At 54.0% G+C, this 20,293-nt stretch overlaps 1 protein-coding gene across 1 annotated transcript in view; it reads right to left on the bottom strand.

Annotated features, from left to right (window-relative positions):
* LRP4 (LDL receptor related protein 4) overlaps positions 1–20,293 on the bottom strand; it is a 58,966-nt gene that overhangs the window by 14,173 nt on the left and 24,500 nt on the right. The window contains exons 13-30 of the mRNA XM_075547683.1: positions 19,296–19,452; positions 17,277–17,494; positions 16,992–17,168; positions 14,740–14,862; positions 12,624–12,832; positions 12,363–12,444; positions 10,868–10,973; positions 9,369–9,570; positions 7,142–7,331; positions 6,916–7,047; positions 6,407–6,547; positions 5,972–6,058; positions 5,695–5,866; positions 3,359–3,521; positions 3,008–3,233; positions 2,395–2,698; positions 359–577; positions 70–204 (exon numbers count right to left, since the gene is read on the bottom strand). Of these exons, the coding sequence (XP_075403798.1) occupies positions 70–204; positions 359–577; positions 2,395–2,698; positions 3,008–3,233; positions 3,359–3,521; positions 5,695–5,866; positions 5,972–6,058; positions 6,407–6,547; positions 6,916–7,047; positions 7,142–7,331; positions 9,369–9,570; positions 10,868–10,973; positions 12,363–12,444; positions 12,624–12,832; positions 14,740–14,862; positions 16,992–17,168; positions 17,277–17,494; positions 19,296–19,452 (3,043 nt within the window). The remainder of the gene's footprint in view (positions 1–69; positions 205–358; positions 578–2,394; positions 2,699–3,007; positions 3,234–3,358; positions 3,522–5,694; positions 5,867–5,971; positions 6,059–6,406; positions 6,548–6,915; positions 7,048–7,141; positions 7,332–9,368; positions 9,571–10,867; positions 10,974–12,362; positions 12,445–12,623; positions 12,833–14,739; positions 14,863–16,991; positions 17,169–17,276; positions 17,495–19,295; positions 19,453–20,293) is intronic.

Genomic DNA, 20,293 nt, shown 5'->3' with positions numbered 1-20,293 from the left:
CTCACACCACAACCTTCCTCTCTTCTGCCCTCTCGATGCCCCGGAGGCTCTCTGGGGCAGGGTTCCCACCTGCGGGTATCATAGTCCAAGGTCAGGCCATTGGGCCAACCCAGGTCTGTACTGATGAGGACCTTCCGCTCGGAGCCATCCAGGTTAGCCCTCTCGATTTTGGCAATGTGGCCCCAGTCCGTCCAGAAGAGGTACCTGCAGAACAACAGCGTCACCGTCACCGAGGCCAGGAAAGATGGTCCCCAGTGGCAGAGAATACAGGGCTCCCACACACACAGTGACGACATAAACCCCTCTTTCTCACCAGGCCCCTCCTGCCCAGAGTCCATGTCAGCCAGCAAGGACTCACCCCTTCCTGGGGAAAACGGCGATGGCTCGAGGTTCATCCAGGCTGGTGTTGACCAGGACTTTGCGGCTGGAGCCGTCCAGTCTCGATGCCTCGATGGTATTCCGGCCTGTATCTGTCCAGTAGAGGTTCCGGGCCACCCAGTCCACCGCCAGCCCATCAGTGGTCTTCAGTCCACGCCCGATCACTGTCTCCATGTTGCTGCCATTCAGGTCTGCTCGCCTTGGGAGATAAGCCAGGGTCCCACCAGTGACCAGACAGACCAGGGACACACCGAGACTCAGTTTATCCTTATCCCTGTAACTGGCCCACCACTGGACTAAGCTCGAGAGAAACAGGGCCAACTATCCATTAGTAATAATCCTCACAGCTAGTGTGGTAGCTGCTCAATGGAGCATTTGCAGAATGAAGGAAGGAATGGTCCTTGATAGCTGTCGTAGAGTTGAGTCCAGCTGTCGGTGAGCCCCCTGTGATGCCCACGGTGTTCAAGGTTATTCCCAGGTACCTCTGCGTGAAATCAACCCATGCACCTTTTGGGGCGTGGTCAAGCCCTTAACCATTTGTGCCACCTAGGAATTCCCATTACTTCTTAAGAGCAGAGAAACTCTCCTGCTGCCTGCAACTAGATGGGTGTTGCCTTGGGCCCATCTCTTCCCGGAAGACAGGTTCATCACGCCCCCCCACCACAATGGGAGGAGAAGGGTTTGCTGCGCCGTGCTCGGCAGCAAGGCCACTTTGTCAAAAGCTACCTGTGCCTGGTTAGTGGCTCTAAGCCAAGAACCTCAACCTTGGGAGGGCTTCTATAAATGACTGAGGTCCCTCTCCCTGCCATATGCTTCGGGGAGGGCAAAGGGGAATGCTCCCAGGGGTCTGCTCCATGGGAGACTCTCTCTCCCATGGGGGACTTTCCTCCCTGGTCAGAGTCCTCAGCTGTCAAGAATACAAACACTCAGACACCTGTGGACCCCACTGTCACTGCCCAGGGTTCCTATACTGCACTCCAGATATAGGGGTGAGCTACAAGACCCTTCCTCAGTACGCTCTACAGGACCCATGGAGCCCCCCACAGGGCCCGGGATGGGTGGAAAGCTAGAAGTCGTTAGTCTGATTTGATCTATTTTGTTTATTTGGCATTTTTAATATATGGGCTTCTACGTTCTAACTGTAACCAAACTAGTCCTGCCTACACACACACACACACACACACACACACACAAAGTGAGAGAAAGAGAGAGGCACTCAGCTCTAAGTGGTAACACTACAACATGAATCCACTCAGGATTAGATCTCACTGCCCAAGTCCATCATGCTCAGCAAAGCAGAGAGGAAGCCCCTCCATGAGACGGCCCGACCGTGGCAGCAACAACGGGCTGTCACGTAGGAATGACTGTGAAAATGGAACAGGGCTGGGCAGTGTTTCATGTTGTTGTACACATGGCGGGGCTCAAAGTCGGATCTGACTCACTGGCACTGTGGCAGTTACATAATCTCCTGCCAACTTGCGAAGGGGTGGGGTCTAGCCTGTCAATCAGGTCACAGGTTGATGACCTCATTTGGAGGAGCGACAGAGATAAATAGCTCACTGGAGGCCAGATGTATTCTCTCTGCGAGACATTCCTGTTGACAAGCCACATGGAGCTACACTGGAGCTGGAGGAGCCAGGTGGAGAGCCACGCCAGTACTGAGATGCTTCCACCACCACTGGATCCACATGACTTTCCACCCACTGGCCTGTGATCTTCCTGCATTTGGCGTCATTGCGTATGCTGTGTGAGTCTGAAGAGGAATTTATAGACTGGTATCGGACATATGGGCTAATGTCGGACCTATGGACTTGAACTGAACTGGGCTGCTTTCTTAATATACAATTACTCTTTGATATAAAGTTCTCTCTTACACGCATATCAGTGTCTCTAGATTTGTTTCTCAATCAACCTGGACTAACACAGGCACCTAACGACAACAACCACACCCACGTTCATTCAGAGGTCCCTACAGACCACATGACTCCACACATCTTCTGGAAGTTTCCGAGGTACCTGATGACATCCAGGAAGACATCTGTATAGTAGACCTTCCCATCCACACTGTCATAGTCCAGGGAGATGACATTGTTGAGTTCAGGGACAGGAACGTGCACATCGGTGTGGTCGCTGGTGTCCAGGGAGATGCGTCGGATGGAGCCTCGGCTGGAGAAGAGCAGATAGGTCTCCGGGGAGGGGTCACAAGTCTCGCCGTCGCCCTTGAGCTGGATGCCAGTGGGGCAGGCGCAGGAGAAGCCGGAAGGCCGAGGCAAGCAGAGGTGGGAGCAGCCGCCGTTCCGCAGGCCGCACTTGTTCAAACCTGGTGATTGACAGACAATGGCACGAGCATTGACACCCAGCCTGGAGCACTGGGGACTTTGACAAAGGTCCTGGCTGCAAGTCCCTGAGGCAGGGGTGAGGGGCAGCCGCAGCTGTGTCCCCAGGAGGCATTTGAAAGGGACCACATCCCAGAGTTGTAGTACCAGCCAGAGCCAGAGGGAGCACAGCTGGATCCCACCGCTTCACCGAGTCCCAGTCTCTCTGACGGTGGTCTCTGTGTAGCCCTGAAGCTGGGACACCCCCAGAAAGCCAGACGCCTTTGCAGCTCAGCCGGAGGGGGTCTTCTCACCTGGTGACTGTGCCCGGTCCACAGCTTGGATGTCCATGAGGCCCGGCAGGTTGGACCTCACCAGGATGACGTTGCTGCCTGTACCCTTGTCGGCGCGGTGGATGCTGCGCGTCTGCCAGTCGGTCCAGTAGATGTAGGAGCCGAGCAGGGTGAGGCCATACGGGTGCTGCACGGGCGACACCAGCGTGTGCCGGTTGGCACCATTCAGGTCAGCGGCCTCGATTCGCTGTAGGGGAAGGAAGGAAAGCGTGACAGTTGGTTACAGAGGCCCCTCTGGAGAGCACCTCTCCAGATGGACAGGCCTCTGCCACCTTCCCAGGCTTCCAGGGAGCAGCAGGGGCAGGCGTTCACCTCAGTGTGGGCATCAGCCCACAGCAGCTGGGAGCCGGCCTTGTCCACGGTCAGTCCATTGGGCCAACCTAAGTGGTTGCTGATGAGCACGGTGCGCCCGGAGCCGTCCATTCCAGACCGCTCCAACTTGGCATGCTCGCCCCAGTCCGTCCAGTACATGAACCTGGAGGGGGGAGGGGTGATCGTTACATCCGCTCTGCAGAAGAGAGAGACGTGGCCTTCTGCTCCCACGAGGACGCACAGCTTCAGAACCCCACGGGAGCAGTTAGATTCCATCCCATTGGGTCGCTTCGAATTGGAGTGGCCTCCGTAGCAGTGGGTAGAGTTGAGCCCATTAGCACTCACAGGGCGCAGAACACTGTGCAGAGGGACCTTGCTGAGTTTAGCTCACGAGTCTCCCCAAGGGCCAGGGAGTATGCCCTTTCTCTGCTGGGTAAGGAAGGGGAGGAGTAGAGGGGTTAAAAACGGGGCCCCCTGGCTATTACAAGATACAGCGTCTGGGGCCTTAAAGGCTTGTCGTTAATCAAGTGGCCATCTAGCAGGGAAGCAACAAAGCCCACATGGAGGAAGCACACCAGCCTGTGCGATCCTGAAGTATCGAGGGGAAGAGGTATCGTAAGTTCAACAACAACCAACCACATCGATGTGAAGGGGCGTGCATGGAGTGGAGACCCCAAACCCACCTGTAAGATCATGGGACAGTCCCTCACAGAAGGGATGATAAATCCAGGGTGCCGTATGGCCCTGATGAGCCACGTAACTATCCTGTAGTTCTTTAATATCTCCTCCCCTCACTATTAGGACTTTTATTTGTTCTACCCCATTAAGCATGTCAGATTTGCATATGTTCACCTGTTTATTTAAGATTGTTCGGTACATGAAAGCCAGCTAGATAACCCTTCAGAAACAGCAGAGGAGTAATGTTCTCTGAGGGTATGGACAGGGGTGGGGGTGGGGGGGGGAGTGTGGAGCTGAGAGCACTGACGACGGTATAACCTCACTCGATGGGATCGAGCAACACACCTGTACGTGAATGGATACATTGGATTGTGTAAAATATGGCAAAAAAAATCTATTACAGGGAAGGGAATAAAAAGGATTCCTGGTTTGGGGGGGTAGGAAAGGTGGGGATAAAGGGGAGTTCATATCAAGTTCAAGAAGAAAGAAAATGTTTTGCAACTGATGATGGTAGCAATTGTCCAATACTGCTTGATGTGATTGAACTATGGAATGTTATGAAATCTCTAAGAGCTCCCAATAAAATGATTAAAAATTAAAAACAAAACCCAGAACGGGGCCCATTAGGCCAATGTTCATGACAGCACGAGTCCGAGTGTCCACAGATGGAAACGCCCTACAGGTTCATCCACTGACAAGATGCGGTCCACTGTACACAGCCCTGAAGTGGGGACACCCCAGGCAACCATCAGGAGGAACCAAGTCTTGCTACGTGCGACCACAGGACGGAGCTTTGGAAAGGTTACGCCACGCCAGTCAGTCACCTGACACAAATATTGCATGGTACTATGTATCGGGGATAGGCAAATAGAAAGTAGAGATCCTTGGTGGTTACCTGGGGTGGGCGAGGGGGAATGGGGGATTCGTTCTTGGTGGGCACTGAGTTTCTGTTGGTGGTTAATTCATTTGGAAAAGAAGAGCAGTGCGGGGGTGGTGGGGACCATGTCCCCGAATTCTACGTGTCAAAACAGCTCGGTTCTATGTACGTGTCCCAGCATGAGCAAAAGGAGCCCTGGGGCACAGTGGTTCAGAGCTCAGCTGCAATGGAAAGGTTGGCAGTTCGAAGACAGCAGCTACTCCATAGGAAAACCATGTGACAGCCTGATCCCACAGACGTGGCCTTAGGGATTCCCCAGGGGGGCGCGTTAGGGTGCAGAGGCAGTTCTGCTCTGTCCTCCAGGATTTCTGTGAGCTGGACATGGGTCTCCACTCCATGGCAATGGGGTTGTGGAGCTGCAATTGTGGACATGGGACTGCCCACAGCCTGGAGATCCGCTTCCAACAAGATCACAGCCCAGGAACCCCCCTGGGTGGCTAGACTTTGCCACACAGGGCAATTGGAGGGGGGTGTGTGTCACAATCAATTCAACAGCACCAGGCAGTGGCAACGACCACACCCACAATAAGACAGGGGAGGACCTGGGCCCAAGATGTGCGGCGAGTGCACGCGGCAGGAACTCCAAGGCATTCTTTCCATCTCGACCCTGCACTGCTGCCTTGAAAGAAGTTACTGGGGAGCACTCAGGTGCACCCCTAAGCTTGCTTGCTCTCCGAAGGCCCATCCTTCTTATCCTGTTGCCCAGGGCCCCAGCTCTCACCCCATCTCGTGGTACAGAACAATGGCCCGGGGGCTGTCCAGGTTCTGCCACACCAACACTTTCCGCATGGACCCGTCCAGGTTGCCCACTTCAATCCGGTTGGTGCCCGTGTCTGTCCAGTAGACCTTCCTGCCAATGGCATCCACTGCGAGCCCATCGGTGGTCTGTAGCCCTGCGGGAAATCAAAAGAGCTCGTTCGCTCCAGGCTTGAAACACAGGGGCCGTTGCTCAGCTCTGGGGCCAGACAGGCAGTCCCCAGGTCACCAAGGAGCCCCACCTGTGGTGATGATGTCCTCATGCTGAGAGCCATCCAGGCTGGCGCGGCTGATCCTGTGCAGCGTGCTGTCAGACCAGTACACTTTTCCTGGAGAAGGAAGGCTCTGCTCAGCCAGGACCCTCACCTCCCCAAAGGGACACACGTCACTGCCTCAGGCCCCAAGCTCGCAGGGCGTGTCGGGGAGCCTCATATACTCCCAGCAGCGGAGGAGATCAGGGACGTGCAGAAATACTACAGCAGGATGCTCTTGGGAGACATGGAGCTGAAGGGCCCAGAGGGAGGCCTTCCGGACCAGAGAGAAGGGGCTCTAGAGATGGGGCAGCGGCTGAGCCAGAGAGCAAGGGAGCCCGCCAGCTCTTAGCCAAGGGCAAAGTTGGGAGAGAATGAAGGACCGTGGTCAATGCGGGGCAGGTGGGAGGGGCGGGTTGCACCGACCTTCCTGGGGATCCACTCCAATAGCAATGGTGTTCTTCATGGTAACGTTGACGGGCACCACCACGTCGGCGAAATAGGGGATGTCCAGGGAGACCATGCGGATGTCTATTCTCCTGGCGAAGATGAGGAAACTGTTCATACCTGCACGAGGGACAGAGGAGGGAGGGCGGTCACTCAAGGATAGCTTTGGGGCACCTGGCAGGAAAGATCTGCTTCTCGCTGAATCGATGTATCAGGACCGTTTCCCACGGGATACAAACAGAACGTCTTGAGAAAAGAGCACCTTTTCCCAACAGGCACGAAGTCATGAGGACTAAAGCCTGTGACCCTGCCCACCTGCACCCTTGGGTCTCCCCACTTTCTTCTAAGCTCTCTGTCGCTCTCTGAAGCCTCTCAATGGACCGGGACCTAGAGAGTTTCTTGGACAACCCGAGAACTCATCTCTTGAAGAGGAGAGCCCTTTCTCTTCCCAGCGAGGTTGCAGCCAGCTCTGGGATCCTTGGACTTACCTGGTGAACAGGTCTTGCCATCAGACTGCAGGTTGATGCCTGTGGGGCAGGTACAGCTGAAGCCGCTGGGATTTGGGGATCGAAGACACAGGTGGCTGCAGCCACCATTCTCCAGCACACAGGGTGTGGACACTAGGTAGGAAGTGGGCGGGAAGTCAATGGGAGATCCTCCCCAGGGCAGGGGGAGAGGTCCACGAGAGGCCAGGGCCACTGGAAAGCTGCTGACCTGGGGGCCGCCGGCGGTGGAAGACATGGATGTCCATCAGGTTCTCCAGGTTCTCCTGCAGGGTCTCCCGGTCCAGCCCCGTCAGCCGGTCGGCACTCTGTATGCTCTTGGTCTGCCAGTCAGTCCAATAAATGCGCTCTCCGTAGAGAGTCAGGCCAAATGGGTGGGGAAGCTGGCTTCCGATCAGCACCTGCCAGGGTGTCAGCAATTGGGTCATTCCCCAGGAAGGTGTGACAGTCCCAAGCAGCGGTCCAGAGCTCAGACTGCAACTCTGCCACTGTCACCTAAGCAAGGGCTCGTTATGAGACCTCTCTGAGCCTCTGTCTACCCATCGGGATAGCATCATGGACGTGTCTAGCTCCCAGGGCCGTGTGAGGATTGAGGAGGACACGTGTTATTTACAAGCTCTCCATGTCCCTCTCCACCGTTGGCTTGTTCTGGTCGGGAGGTGCCGTTGAGCCGGTGCCCCCTCACAGGGACCTGAAGTATCAGAGTGTAATGCTAGGGCCAACCTCACCATCGTGCTATGTTCGAGTTACAAAAGGAAAAACAGCAGCTTTTCCATGGATACCACTTTAAATCCAGCCATCCAAGTTAACAGCACCCATAAAGGGAGACATCACGTGCCTACTGATGAGACACACCGAGAACTCCTGGCGCGACTTCCCTAATGCAGAATTTCTGCCCAAACCACACATTCCGAATCCCATCACAAGGCAACATCAGACAAAAGCATGACAGTGAGAGCCATTCAACCACGGAACGGGTTTTTAAAAGGCAAAGGCCAGAGTAGAGCTTAGAGAGACATGATTATAAAACACACTGGGTGATCCTGAATTGGATTCTGGATCTAAAAAGAGAAGAACTAAGGGAAAGAAGGAGCTGACACCAAGGCTCAAATAGGAAGTAAATGTTTAGAAAATGATGATGGCAACATATGTACAAGTATGCTTGATACAATTCATTGTTATAAGAGCTGTAAGAGCCCCCAAATGATTAATTAAAATTAAAATAAAAAATAGAGTCTAACAGAAAAATAAATAAAATAGATCAGGACTGCTCTCTACACACACACACATACACACACACACACACACACACAAGAAATTTTCCATGAAAGAAATAAAAAGAGAAGAAGCTATTAAAGACCAAACCAAAAAGCAAAACAAAAACTCACTGCCATTGAATCAATGCTCATTTTTAGCAACCTTCTGTGAGTTTCCAAGACTGAAACATTTTACAGGAATAGAAAGCCCAGTCTTTCTCCAGAAGAACTGTTGGTGGTTTTGAACTGCTGACCACAGCCGTTCACGCTCCTTGCTATTAAGGACAGATTGGAGACATTAGTGGTGAAACTGAGTATGGGCTGTGGATTCGCGAGCAATATTGCCTTGGTGGTAACTGTCCTGATTTTGATCATTGTACTGTGGTTATGTAAGACAGGATCTTGTTCTTCGGATACATTACATGCATTAGAGTATTTTTAGGTCAAGGGGCAGGATGTTTCCAAGTTAATCTCAAATGGCTCAGAAGACACACACACACACACACACACACACACACAGCCAGAGTGTAAGAGAGAGAGAGAGATTGAGCACGCCAAAGCAAATAGTGCAACATATTCGTTATGATTTTGGACCATTTCTCAGCTTTTCTCTAAGTTTGAAATTCTGACAAAACAAACAGGAACAGAAACCAAGAGACGGGGTGATATACTGTGGGCTTCGTTGGGGCTCAACTGGTATAAATGATGATGGTCATTGGCTATTGGAGTCCCTGGGTAGAGCAAATGGTTCAAGTGCCTGGCTGGTAACTGAAAGGTTGGAAGTTTCCGTCCATCCAGGGACACTTCAACAGAAAACCCTGGTGATCGCCTTCTGAAAACGCATGGCCACTGGGCCCTACAGCGCTCAGTCCTACTCCAACCCACCCAGGGTCCCCAGACCTGGGACTCTGGCTTGATGGCAAGTGGTTGACCGGAGTCAGCTGATGGTGATGATGATGGGGGATGTGTGTACACTTACAGTCCCAGCCTACAACCTACAGGTATCCCCAGTTTCCGTTTTTCATCCATCAGCAGGGCCCACTGGGCTCTGAGGACAGTCATAGCCCCGTGCTGGTTCCATTCCCTCCACGCCCCCTAGCCCCTATCAGCTGCCAGCCAGCCAGTGCGGTCTGCCCCAGAGGCTGTCAGGTCCATGGGAGGATGCTTGGGTACCACCCTTACCTTCCTCTTGCTGCCATCCAGCCCAGCAAACTCAATCGTCTTCATGCCAGCATCTGCCCAGTACAGCCGCTGGGACCCGTAGTCAATGGCCAGGCCATTCGGCCAGGTCAGGTTAGATGAGATGATGACCTGGCGGCCAGAGGCATCCATACCAGCGCGCTCTATCTTGGGACTCGCCCCCCAGTCCGTCCAATACATGTACCTAGGCATAGATAGGGGAGGTTGTGCAACCTTCCAGTTACCACCCAGTAGGGAGTCAGGTACCCAGGGTCTCTGGGTTCCTGTCTGCAATGGTGCCCTAGCTTCCTCCTTCGGCTTCCATCCTCATCCTGGGCTCAGGGCTTTCTCAGAAGGTCTTACACCTTCTATCCCTATCCCAAGGCACTTGAGGGTCTGAGAAAAGGCAGAGCCCATTGACGAAGGGGCGCTCAGCACGGAAGACCAGCGGGAGAATGAAGAAAGAGGGCAAATGAAGGCAGAGGAGAAGACATGTTTCCTTGCCTGGATGGACTAAATCATGACAGCACATACATGGAGCAGATCATATAATTATAAAAGGGGACAAGGAAGAAAAAAATCACACCCAAACCCACTGAGCCAACGTTGACCCTGTTGAACAGAGCAGAAGTGCTCCCCGGGGTTTCTGGGATTGTCAGTCTCGAAGTAGCAGACAGCTGCATCTTTCTCCCTGGTAGTTGGTTGATTGGTGTGCTTGAACCAACAACCTCAAGGGTAGCAGACCAATGCTCAACGCAGGCTGCCACCAGGGCTCCTCACAAAGGGCCCCCTGCCCCCACATGGGAACCCTTAACAGCACCGTTCCTTAGGGCTGCTGAGATGATAAACCATCATAGGGACAGGCAGTCTCCTCTTTCTCTTGCATAAAAAGGTCGACCCACACTCCCCCTGCCTCCAAAAAACACTGCCATCGAGTCAGGTCTGACTGAGAGCAACCCTCTGTCCCCTCTGGGGTTTCTGAGACTACAGGAACAGACAGTCTCCTTGTTCTCTCGGAGAGACTGGCGAGTTGGAACTGCTACCCTGGAGGCAGGGAGATCAAAATCACAAAACAAATTCAAAATAAAATTCAGAGCTGTGTGGTGACACACAAAAACTAAAGACACGTGACAATCTAGGATGCCAGTTTGATATAAATCAAAACCACAAGCAACAGCACGTGTGGACTATGGAAAACCGAAGGAAAACCCGGGCAAAGCCTCCCTCCAGTACTAACAGTGGTTCTTACTGCAGAGTGAGATGAAGAAAGGGGAGGGTGCTCATTTTCCCCAAGTTTTTTTTTCTTTTCCAAAATGATGAGTTTTTTAACAAAGGCGAAAAAAAAGAAAACCCCACTTGAAAAGGTGTCTTTGTCCCCAGAGGAAGCCGTGGCCTCGTTCTCTGGGGTTGCCACAGCTGCCCTTGCTTCCCCGGGGTGCCTTCCAGGTCCCCCTCCTCCCCCCGTACTCAGGCTTGGGTTTGTCTGAGGGGCAGGCACTCACCCGCCCATGGGCTCCACCACGATGTCCCGGGGACGATCCAGGTTCTCCCAGATAAGCACTGTCCTCATGCTGCCGTCTGTGTTGGCCACCTCGATGCGGTCGGTACCTACCGAGGAGGAGGAGAAGAGGGCCAAGATGCTCACTCCGGGCTTGGCCATTCACCCTCTTGTGCTAGAGATGTCCAAGGGCTATGCTGTGGCTGGGGTGCAACGGGGACTAGGTTAAGTGACTGTGAGAAGGGATGGTGGAAGTGATTAGTGTCATTTCTTAGAAGAGCAAAGCCTCCGGGTCCCTTGAGGCACTGTCTCTCCTGTGGAGCACACAGAAGATTCAGAAGAGCTGGTTACGTGTAGTAGTTACATAGTCTCTTGTCACTTTAAGGCTAAAGAGTGAAGGGGGTGGCGTATAGCCTGTCAGTCAGGTCGCGGCTTGAGAACCTCATCTGGAGGCGCCAAGGAGATAAATAGCTCATTGGAGGCGGGACACTGGCGCAATCCCTGAGAGACTCTACTGACGAGTCACATGAATCCATGCTGAGGGCAGCGAGAGCCCTGGACCTGGAGGAGCCACATGGAGACCCATGCCGGCACGGAGATGTTTCCACTGTCACTGGATCCACAAGACTTTCCACCCACTGGCCTGTGATCTTCCTGCATTCAGCACCATTGCATGTGTTGTGTGAGCCCGAAGAGGAATTTGTAGATTGGTATCGGACATATGGGCTTGATCTGGACTGGGCTGGGATGTTTTCTCAATATTCGATTGCTCTTGTATATAAAGCTCTTTCTTATACACATATGAGTGTTTCTATGAATTTGTTTCTCTAGTTAACCAGGACTAACACATTACGATACAGATTCCTGAACCGGACTCCCAAGGACTCTGATTCAGTAGTTCCATTAGGGGGCTTCTTGAATCTGTAGTTCAGATACGTTCCCAGGTGTTACTGTGCTCGGAACAGCACGGCCTCCCACACCCATCTGGCTGACGGGAGATGCTGTTGAATGCAGATTGCAATGGAGGGAAAACCACAGGGCTTCCTTGTATAGGTTCCTCATGTGAAATGTCCCAAAGTGTCCCCAAATGGAGGAAGGGCTGGGGAGGGAGGGGGAAAAAATGAGGAGCTGATACCAAGGGCTCAAGTAGAAAAGGTTATGAAAATGATGGCAACCTATGTACAGATGTGCTTGACATCATGGATGGATGGATGGATGGAGTGTGATAAGAGCTGTACGAGCCCTCAATAAAATGACTTTTAAAAAATGTCCCCACGCATTAGCCACGTAGCTGCCCTTTGATGGGCAAACACCAAACCCTCAGTGCGAGTTTCTGCCTTCAGCTCTGTGGCTGCCACTCCTGTCTCCCAAGGACTTCAGGCCGTGACAGAAGCAGTCCCGGAGGGGCTCTGAGTTCAATTTTCCGGAAGCCAAGGTTTTCAGTCAAAAGAATCCCAGAGCCCAGGACCAACGGCAGTGGCTGTGGCCGCCGCACACACCTGCATCTGTCCAGTACAGCTTGTTGGTGACCCAATCGATGGCCAGGCCGGCAGGGCTCTCCAAGCTGGTGTCCACCACCACCTGGGAAGGAAGCAAAGCTCTGTCACCACCTCTACTCTGACCCAGCTCTGGAGCCCCAATCCAGCCACTTCCCCAGGTGATGAAGGCCCAGGAAGCTCTCCCCCTGAAGAGGGTACATTCCGTCCCCCCGCGATATCCGCCCTCCCCAGGGGGCTGGCTGGGCCCTCACTGGGCCCTACCTCCTGTCCTGTTCCATCCCACTTGGCCCTGCTGATGGTGTCAGTGCTGACATCTGTCCAGTACACGTGGTCATCCCGGGAGTCCCAGTCAAGGGCCACAGCACTGCGCACGTCAGCCAGTGGGATGACGTCGTCGGACAGGTCCTCGGTGTCGAAGCTGATCCGACGGATGTCCATCCTTCGGGCAAAAAGCAGGAACTTGTCAAGACCTGATCAAAGGCCGAAAGGGGTCTCCTTTTAATGCTCTCCATCCAGGAACCGTGACAGACACAGACGCTCACCTGCGTGACATCTGGCTCAATCACACTTCCTGGGTCTGGTGCCCTTTCCCCCCTAGTCCTCACAGCTCAGGCTCACTGGGAGCGCTGGGCCACCCATGCTGGCAGAATCAGACTTGGGGACTGTGCGGCAAGGGGCTCTATCCAGTGCCCAGAAGGGGACCTGTTTCAGCGTCTAGTAGCGCTCATGTCATCTCTCTCCTCTGACTTCCCTGGTTTTCCTCGATCTCTTCCAGTAGGCCACTGCCCTGGTCACCTCCCACTCCTCTGACTTCCCAGACAAGCTGTAGCTGCTCCAGTCACCATCGAGGTCCCTCCCTCCTCACCAAGCCCTGAGCTTGGTGTTCGTTCCTCCTGCCTTGTCTTCAAAAACCTCACGCCCATCCGCTGCGGCACATCACACTCCTGACTCCCACAATCCCGGGGCTACCCGAGGTCCAGGAACTCAGGCCTGACTTGAGAACCGTATCTGGGGCCACTTCCCCCAGAGTTCCTTCCAGCTTCTCCTCCAGCCCTGCCCCTAGCCTGGTCTGTCTGACTATGTCCCCACGACACTGTTCTGGCTCACTTGACCAGCTGTCTTCTTCCAAGCGCTGGGAAACCTTTACAGGGAAGTTGGTGGGAAACCCCTTCCTGTGCCGCACCAAGGCCATATGGGCAGAGCTGGGCACACAAGAACACCAGGGGGAGCCTCGGGGCAGGAAAGGAGAACAGGCTCAATCTGGGGTGACAGAACGCTCCGCCTGTTTCCTCTGCGTGCTTCCCTGCACCTCACTCTCTGGGAAAGACCCAGATCCCAGGTGGGTGAGATTCTAACCAGGCATAAGCAGGCACACCAGGTGAGGCCAACCAGCCACCCCAAGCTCCTCACGGGCCCGACCACAGGCCTTTCTCTGAACTACGCTTAGGAAAAGGCACCCGTAGCTCTGAGCTAGACAGAGCCACCCTCGCAAGGCAATGACCTTGTAGGCCCCCAAGGAGGTCCAGGCAGCAACTCGGGGAGAGCCCGGGCCACTGGCCCATGTGACAGGGGCATCCCATTGTCTTCTACTTGCTATGTAGCCAATAGCAACAAGTGGCCCCGGGGTGACTCAAGTTTGTGACTGGCTGTTCACCTCCAGGTGAGTGGCTGAAACCCACCCAGGGGCTCTGCAGAAGAAGAAAACCGGCCTGGGGATCCACTTTTGTCAAGATTACAGCCAGGAAGCCCCTATGGTGCCCGTCGGCTCTGCCACACAGGGCATGAGTCAGAGTCACCTTGAGGGCATTGGATTTCTTCCCCTGTGTACACAGGGCAGCCTCAAGGACCCTCCTGGATGAGGGGCTGGAAGAAGGGGAGGTGAAAGGTCTGCCCCCAGCCTCAGCTCCCGTGCTTTTTAGAAGGTCCTGGCACCCGCCTGCTGCCCTACCTCCTGAAGTGAGAAGGAGCCCTGGAGGCGTAGTGGATTTTACACTGACTCCACTGTGCTAACCCACAAGGTCGGCCATTCAGAAACACCAGCTGCTCCAAGAGAGAAAGATGGGGCTTTCGGCTCCCGTAAAGGGTTAGAGTCTTAGAAACCCACAGGGGCAGGTCTACCCTCCTCCAGAGTCACTATGCGTCTGCATCGACTCGATGGCACGGAGTGTGTCTTTGGAGTGAGAGAAAATGGAAGGGGTGGTGCCACCCCTGAGCCTTCCGCTTGGATAGAGGAGTCCCCAGCTTCTGGCGGTGTCCCTCTCCGGGGACCTGGTGCCTCCCCACATGATGTCATCCCTCCAACGCCCACCTCACAAGGCTCTGCCTCCCCACCCCACAAGGCCCCTGCACCGAGGTTTGGAGGCGCAGGCCCACTTACTCTGGGCACAGGCGTGGCTGCTGATCTTGCGGAAACCGGTGGGGCAGGCACAGGTGTAGTTCTGGCCGCTGGGCAGACACAGGTGAGTGCAGCCTCCGTTGTCATCCCCACATCGGTTCTTCCCTGCTCAAGGAGCCCAAAGCAAGAGGACCGGATCAGAGCCAGGTTTGCAGAGGCGGGAGCCGGGGTTTCACCACAGAGGGAGGGGCCTGAAAGGAGCCCTGGTGGCCCTGTGGCTAAAGTGGCCTACTGCTGGAGAGAAGGGCCAGAGGTTTGAAGCTACCAGCTGCTCTGGGAGAAAGATGTGACAGTCTGCTTCCATCACAACAACAGCTGTGGAAACTCAATGGGGCAGTTCCCCTCCTGCCTATAGGGTTTCTATGCACTCAAATCAACCAGATGGCGACAGGTTTGGTTCGGGGTAAATTCCCTGAAGAGAGACACTGTCTGTCTATCTGTATATATATGTTCCAGTTGATATAGGAGCCCTGGTGGTGTTGTGGTTACATGTTGGGCTATGATGCGGGAGGTCAGCAGTTCAAAGCCACCAGGCGCTCTGCAGGAGAAAGACGGGCTTTCTATGGCCGTGAAGAGTTGCCGTCTGGGGACGTCCCAGGGGAAGTTCTACCCTGCCCTGCGGGGTCGCTATGAGTCGGTGCTGACTCGCCGGCAGTGAGCTCGGGTCCTTTTTGGTTCCAGTTGACAGGTCAGTCATTATCGGACATTCAGAAGATGCCCTGTACCCACATATGTGTGTGAATTAGCTGGAAATAGCAAAGCCGACAAGTGAAGAGGGCTCGAAGTCCTCACGGCTTTTAGGAGGGGTGACACCTCAACACAGACAAAGCAAAGATGCTCCCAACCAGACCAGCACCCACATCACGCTAAGTGGAGAAGGGATTGAAGCTGTCGGGGGTTTCCTCTTACTTGGATCCACAATCAATGGCCATGGAAGCCAGCAGGCGAAAAATCAAAGGATGCACTCTCTTGGACACATCTGCTGCATATGTGTTTTTATTTTTTAATGTTAAAAAAATCGAAGAGGAAAGAAAATGTTCTGAAAATGATGATGCAGCATAGGTACAAAGGTGCTGGACACAATCGATGGATGTCTGGATGGTGACAAGAGCTGTGAGAGCCCCCAATGAGATGATTAAAAATAAGCAAATAAGCAAGCAAGCAAAGAACTGAAAATATGAACCCAGAACTAAGAGAGCCAATCTTGGGAGAACACAGATGTGAACGAGATCCGGAAAGAAGTAGGGTTTCTCGGACAAGCTTTGCAGTTGGGGGGTGTCAGATGGACCAAGGTCTCCACACTGTGCTTGGAAGGGAGCCTCCAGGCACCAAAACCCAGACATCCTATGGGACTGCCCTGATCGGTACAGGACCCCAGCCACAGGTGCCCACCGCGGTGGCTCTTAAAATGTAGCTAATCTGAACTGAGATGTGCTTGTGGGCGTAAAGCACACACTGGACTTTGCAGACTTAGGATGGAAAAAAAAGTAGATTTCTTGTTCAGTTTCATACTTATTTCATGTGGAAATGAAAATTTGGATATTCTTTCTTAAGTAAAATACAATATTGAAATTTTTTTAAAAATCGAAGATGTCACTTTGAGGGCTAAGAAGTGCCTGCCAAGCCATGGTCTTTTCGGGCATCTCATGGGGATGGGGGGCTTGGCGGGGTGGGGGGCGCTGGACAATGACAAGGAAAGGCTAAAGAAGAACTGGAGCCTCTGAGTCCCCATGCTGGCAGGGACTACGGACTGGGACCCATGGACGGGCAGAAGAACACGCTCATCTGTCTTTGGAGAAACATGGGCAGCACATGCCTCAGCAGCAGAGATGGCGAGACTCGGTCTCATGTACTCTGGACGTGTGATCAGAGGGACCAGTCCCTGGAGGAAGGCGTCAGGCATGCTTAGTAAAGTAGAGGGGCCACCCAAAGAGACGGCGACCCCTGGACACAGTGGGTCGACACCGTGGCTGCCGCCCTGAGCTCTCGCATGGCAATGGCTGTCAGGGTGGGGTCTCCATGAACCTGAACTGACCCCGTGGACGGCTAACAGCAGCGGCCCTGCAGAGTCGAAGTCTGCATTCACGAATTTCAGTGTTGTGCTACCCTGAATGTCCAGCAGAGGGAGGACGAATCCACAGCAGAGTCAACCGTGCCCATTCCCGCTCTAAGCAAAGGCAACTGTGACAGGTGCAGGGAAGGCTCTCAGGCACCTTGGGTGGGCAGTGTCCTACCTGGAGGCTGGCGCTGGGGGTGCAGGGTGTGGATGTCCATGGGGAAGTGGAGTTTGTTACGAATGATTTCCTGGTTCTTGCCGGTAAATTTGTTGGCGCTGTTGATGCTCTTGGTGTGCCAGTCCGTCCAGTAGAGGCTGTCTTCAAACACCGTGATGGCGAAGGGATGCGGGAGGCCTGGGGGGAAGGCAGGAAGACTTCGGTCCAGACATGGCCTGCCCTGTCTCGGCAAGGCTCCCGGGGGCAGAGACGGGATGAGAGAGAGGGGCAACCGCAGGGCCTCACCCTGGCTAATGACAGCCTTTCGGTGACTCCCGTCCAGGTTGGCCCTCTCGATGACATGGTGCTTGGCATCCACCCAGTACATGCGGTGCCCGGCATAGTCGATGGTGAGGCCATTGGGCCAGAAGAGGTGGGTGTCGGCAATGATGCGGCGCCCGGAACCATCCATGCTGGATGCCTCGATGCGGGGGGTGTTGCCCCAGTCGGTCCAGTAGATGGTCCTGGTCGGAGAGAAAGGGGAAACCGAGAGGCTGGCGGCAGAGGGCGGGCAAGCAGCTGAGTTAGCAACTGGCAGTTCTCAGTTTAATCCCACCAGCCTCCACAGTCCATTCACCCCACTGCCACTGAGTGGATGCTGACTCCCAGTGACCCTCTGAAGACAGAATGGAACTGCCCCCTGGGGTTTCCAAGGTTGCAAACCTTTACAGAAGCAAAGAGAATGTTTAATCTTTCTCCTATGGAGGGGCTTAGGGGGGGGCCTCAAAATATTGTCCTTTGGGTTCGCAGTCAACCGCTCAAACCACTATACCATCAGGGCATACTTTCTGACTAGTCCACAGAGTGCTTTTTAAAAAAAAAAAAAAAAGAAAAGAAAGAAAAAACATTTGAATTGAGCCATCTTTTAAAAAACGAAAAAAAAAAAAATCTCATTACCGGCATCGAGCGGACGCCCACTCACAGCAACCCTATAGGACAGGGTAGAACTGCCCGTTGGGGTCTCTATGACTGTCACTTTTTATGGGAGCAGAAAGCCCCATCGTTTTCCCTTAGAGCGGCTGGTGGTTTGGAACTGCGAACCTTGTGGTGAGCAGTCCAGTGTACCACCCACCACACCACCAGGGCTCCTCCTCTTTCCAGGAGACAGGGCGCTTTGTGCACAGGCAGCAGGAGGTCACTGCTACGCTAACAGGGCTCGTTTATTCACTTAACAACCTTTTTGTTAAATGCACGACACCCACGACCATCGAATCCATTCGGACTCACGGTGACCCTGTATAGGGCTTCCACGGCTTTGTAAAGCTTGACGGGAGCAGACAGGCTTCACCGTCAGAGCGGCTAGTGGGTTTGAACCACTGACCTTGGGGTGAGCAGTCCAACACTTAGCCAAACAGAACCATCAAGGCTCAATGTACTTGCTGCGGGCAAAGGCCCTGGCTGGTCCTCACAGTACATCACTGAGTTGTGAAGGGAGGGGGCGGAGGTTCGATGCCTCCAGAAGCTTCTCAGAAGAGATGCTGAAAGTCCTATGAGCTTGGGTCTGCTCCAAGGAGAACAGGGTCGCTGTGAGTTGCCACTAGGTGAATGATGGCGGGTACTCTGGGACGCTCCGCACTGGGGACGGCCGTGGACAAACGGCCTCACCCTTGGGGAAGGGGCAAGCTAGTGTCATATGAGTTAGGACAGAACTTTTTTTCTTTGTTATGCCTCTTTCCATGCCCTATTTCTCTCTCTCTCTCTCTCTCTCTCTCTCTCTCTCTCTCTCTCTCACACACACACACACACACACACACACACACACACACACCTACCCACCCAACCACCCTGTGGGGGTACAGCTGACCCAAGACTGCCGGGGTCTCAGAACAGCCACTGCCTTGCTCTCAATTGACAGCACTGGATCGTTAAGTCAGAGGTTAAGAACTTCCATTTCCGGGGACTTGTTTCCTCTAATTATAAAAGTGACTATTAATTTTTATGAATGAGCTCAACCCTCACAGCTAAGAATAAAGATAGCTAAATGCCTATAATTTATCTAATGTGCAGTAGGTGCCCCTTTCAAAGGCCTCCTCTCTTTTCATCTTCGCGCAGCAATGAGGGAGGTATGATTCTTATCACCAACCTCAATTAAGGAAAGGGAGGCCGAGAGACGGTGAACCAGCCCAAGGCCACCGTGCCAGTTACTGCTGAGCCAGGTGTGCTGAGGCGCAGAGCCCATGACCTTGGCCCCACATTGTGAGATTTCCCAGTCAGGCCTGTTCCTGAGACCGTAGGAGAGGTTCGGGAGACAGAGGTGTCACTCACCCCTCCATGGGGTGCAAGGCGATGGCCCTCGGCTTCTCTAAGTTCTGCCACAGCAGCACCTTCCGGTGCGCTCCGTCCAGGTTGGCCACCTCAATCCTGGAGGTCCCGGAGTCGGTCCAGTAGAGTTTGTCATGAACCCAGTCCACGGCCAGGCCCCCTGGTGGAAAGAGGCCGCAGAGAAGTGTCAGGGATTCCGTGCAGGCTCCTTGGTGCCCTGACACCAAGAGCAAACTCTCAGATGGAGTCTTTCCATAGAATGGACTGGGAACGGCTCTAACCATTTCCCACACCCTAACTCGCTGATTTCCACAGCACCTCTGTGAACTCCAGAGTGGGGTCCCCATGAAAGAGGAGAGTCTCAGGAGTCAGAGAACTAGCCAAGTTGATCCATTCCCTCCTCACAGCCAACCACACCCCTGCTTTCCAGACTGCTGGATCCCTGACCCACAGGGACTGCCACCTGCCTGGTGTGTGTCGGGCTTATCAATTATGCCCAGGGCTCTGCAGAGGCCCGGGAGAAGGTCCGCAAGCTTGAGATTCAAATGCACCCCGTTCCGAATGCGACTCGACTTTGCCTGCTTATGGGAAGGCTAGCTCAAGACTGCAAAGTGCTGGCTGCTGGTGGGGGTTGCTTGCTTGTTGAAATCCACCACCGTAGGAATACGTGTGGCAGCAGTGGGGGTTAGGGATGGGGGAGGGCGCTACAAATGGTGACGAGCTCGCCTTCAAGACCCAAAGTTCAAACCCACAAGAAAGGCCTGGTGAAGCGCTTCCAAAAGGCCACCGCTCTGAAAACGCAACGGAGCGATTCTCCTCTGCCCACCCCAGGACGCCAGCTGGGCCACCACCGCCAGCCAACAACTTCACCAAGCAGAACTCCAGAAATGAGCTGGACCAAACGGGAGGGCTGATTGAAAACTGTCACATAAAGACCTGACTCCAAATGACCACACACATCGGCACTATCTCGATGTTGGCAAGGCTTGACCAGCGAGCTC

Source organism: Tenrec ecaudatus, chromosome 4, assembly GCF_050624435.1.
Source record: "Tenrec ecaudatus isolate mTenEca1 chromosome 4, mTenEca1.hap1, whole genome shotgun sequence".
NCBI lineage: Eukaryota > Metazoa > Chordata > Mammalia > Afrosoricida > Tenrecidae > Tenrec > Tenrec ecaudatus.
The sequence above is the reverse complement of the archived record's forward strand: the minus strand, read 5'-3'. Positions and strand labels throughout refer to the sequence as shown.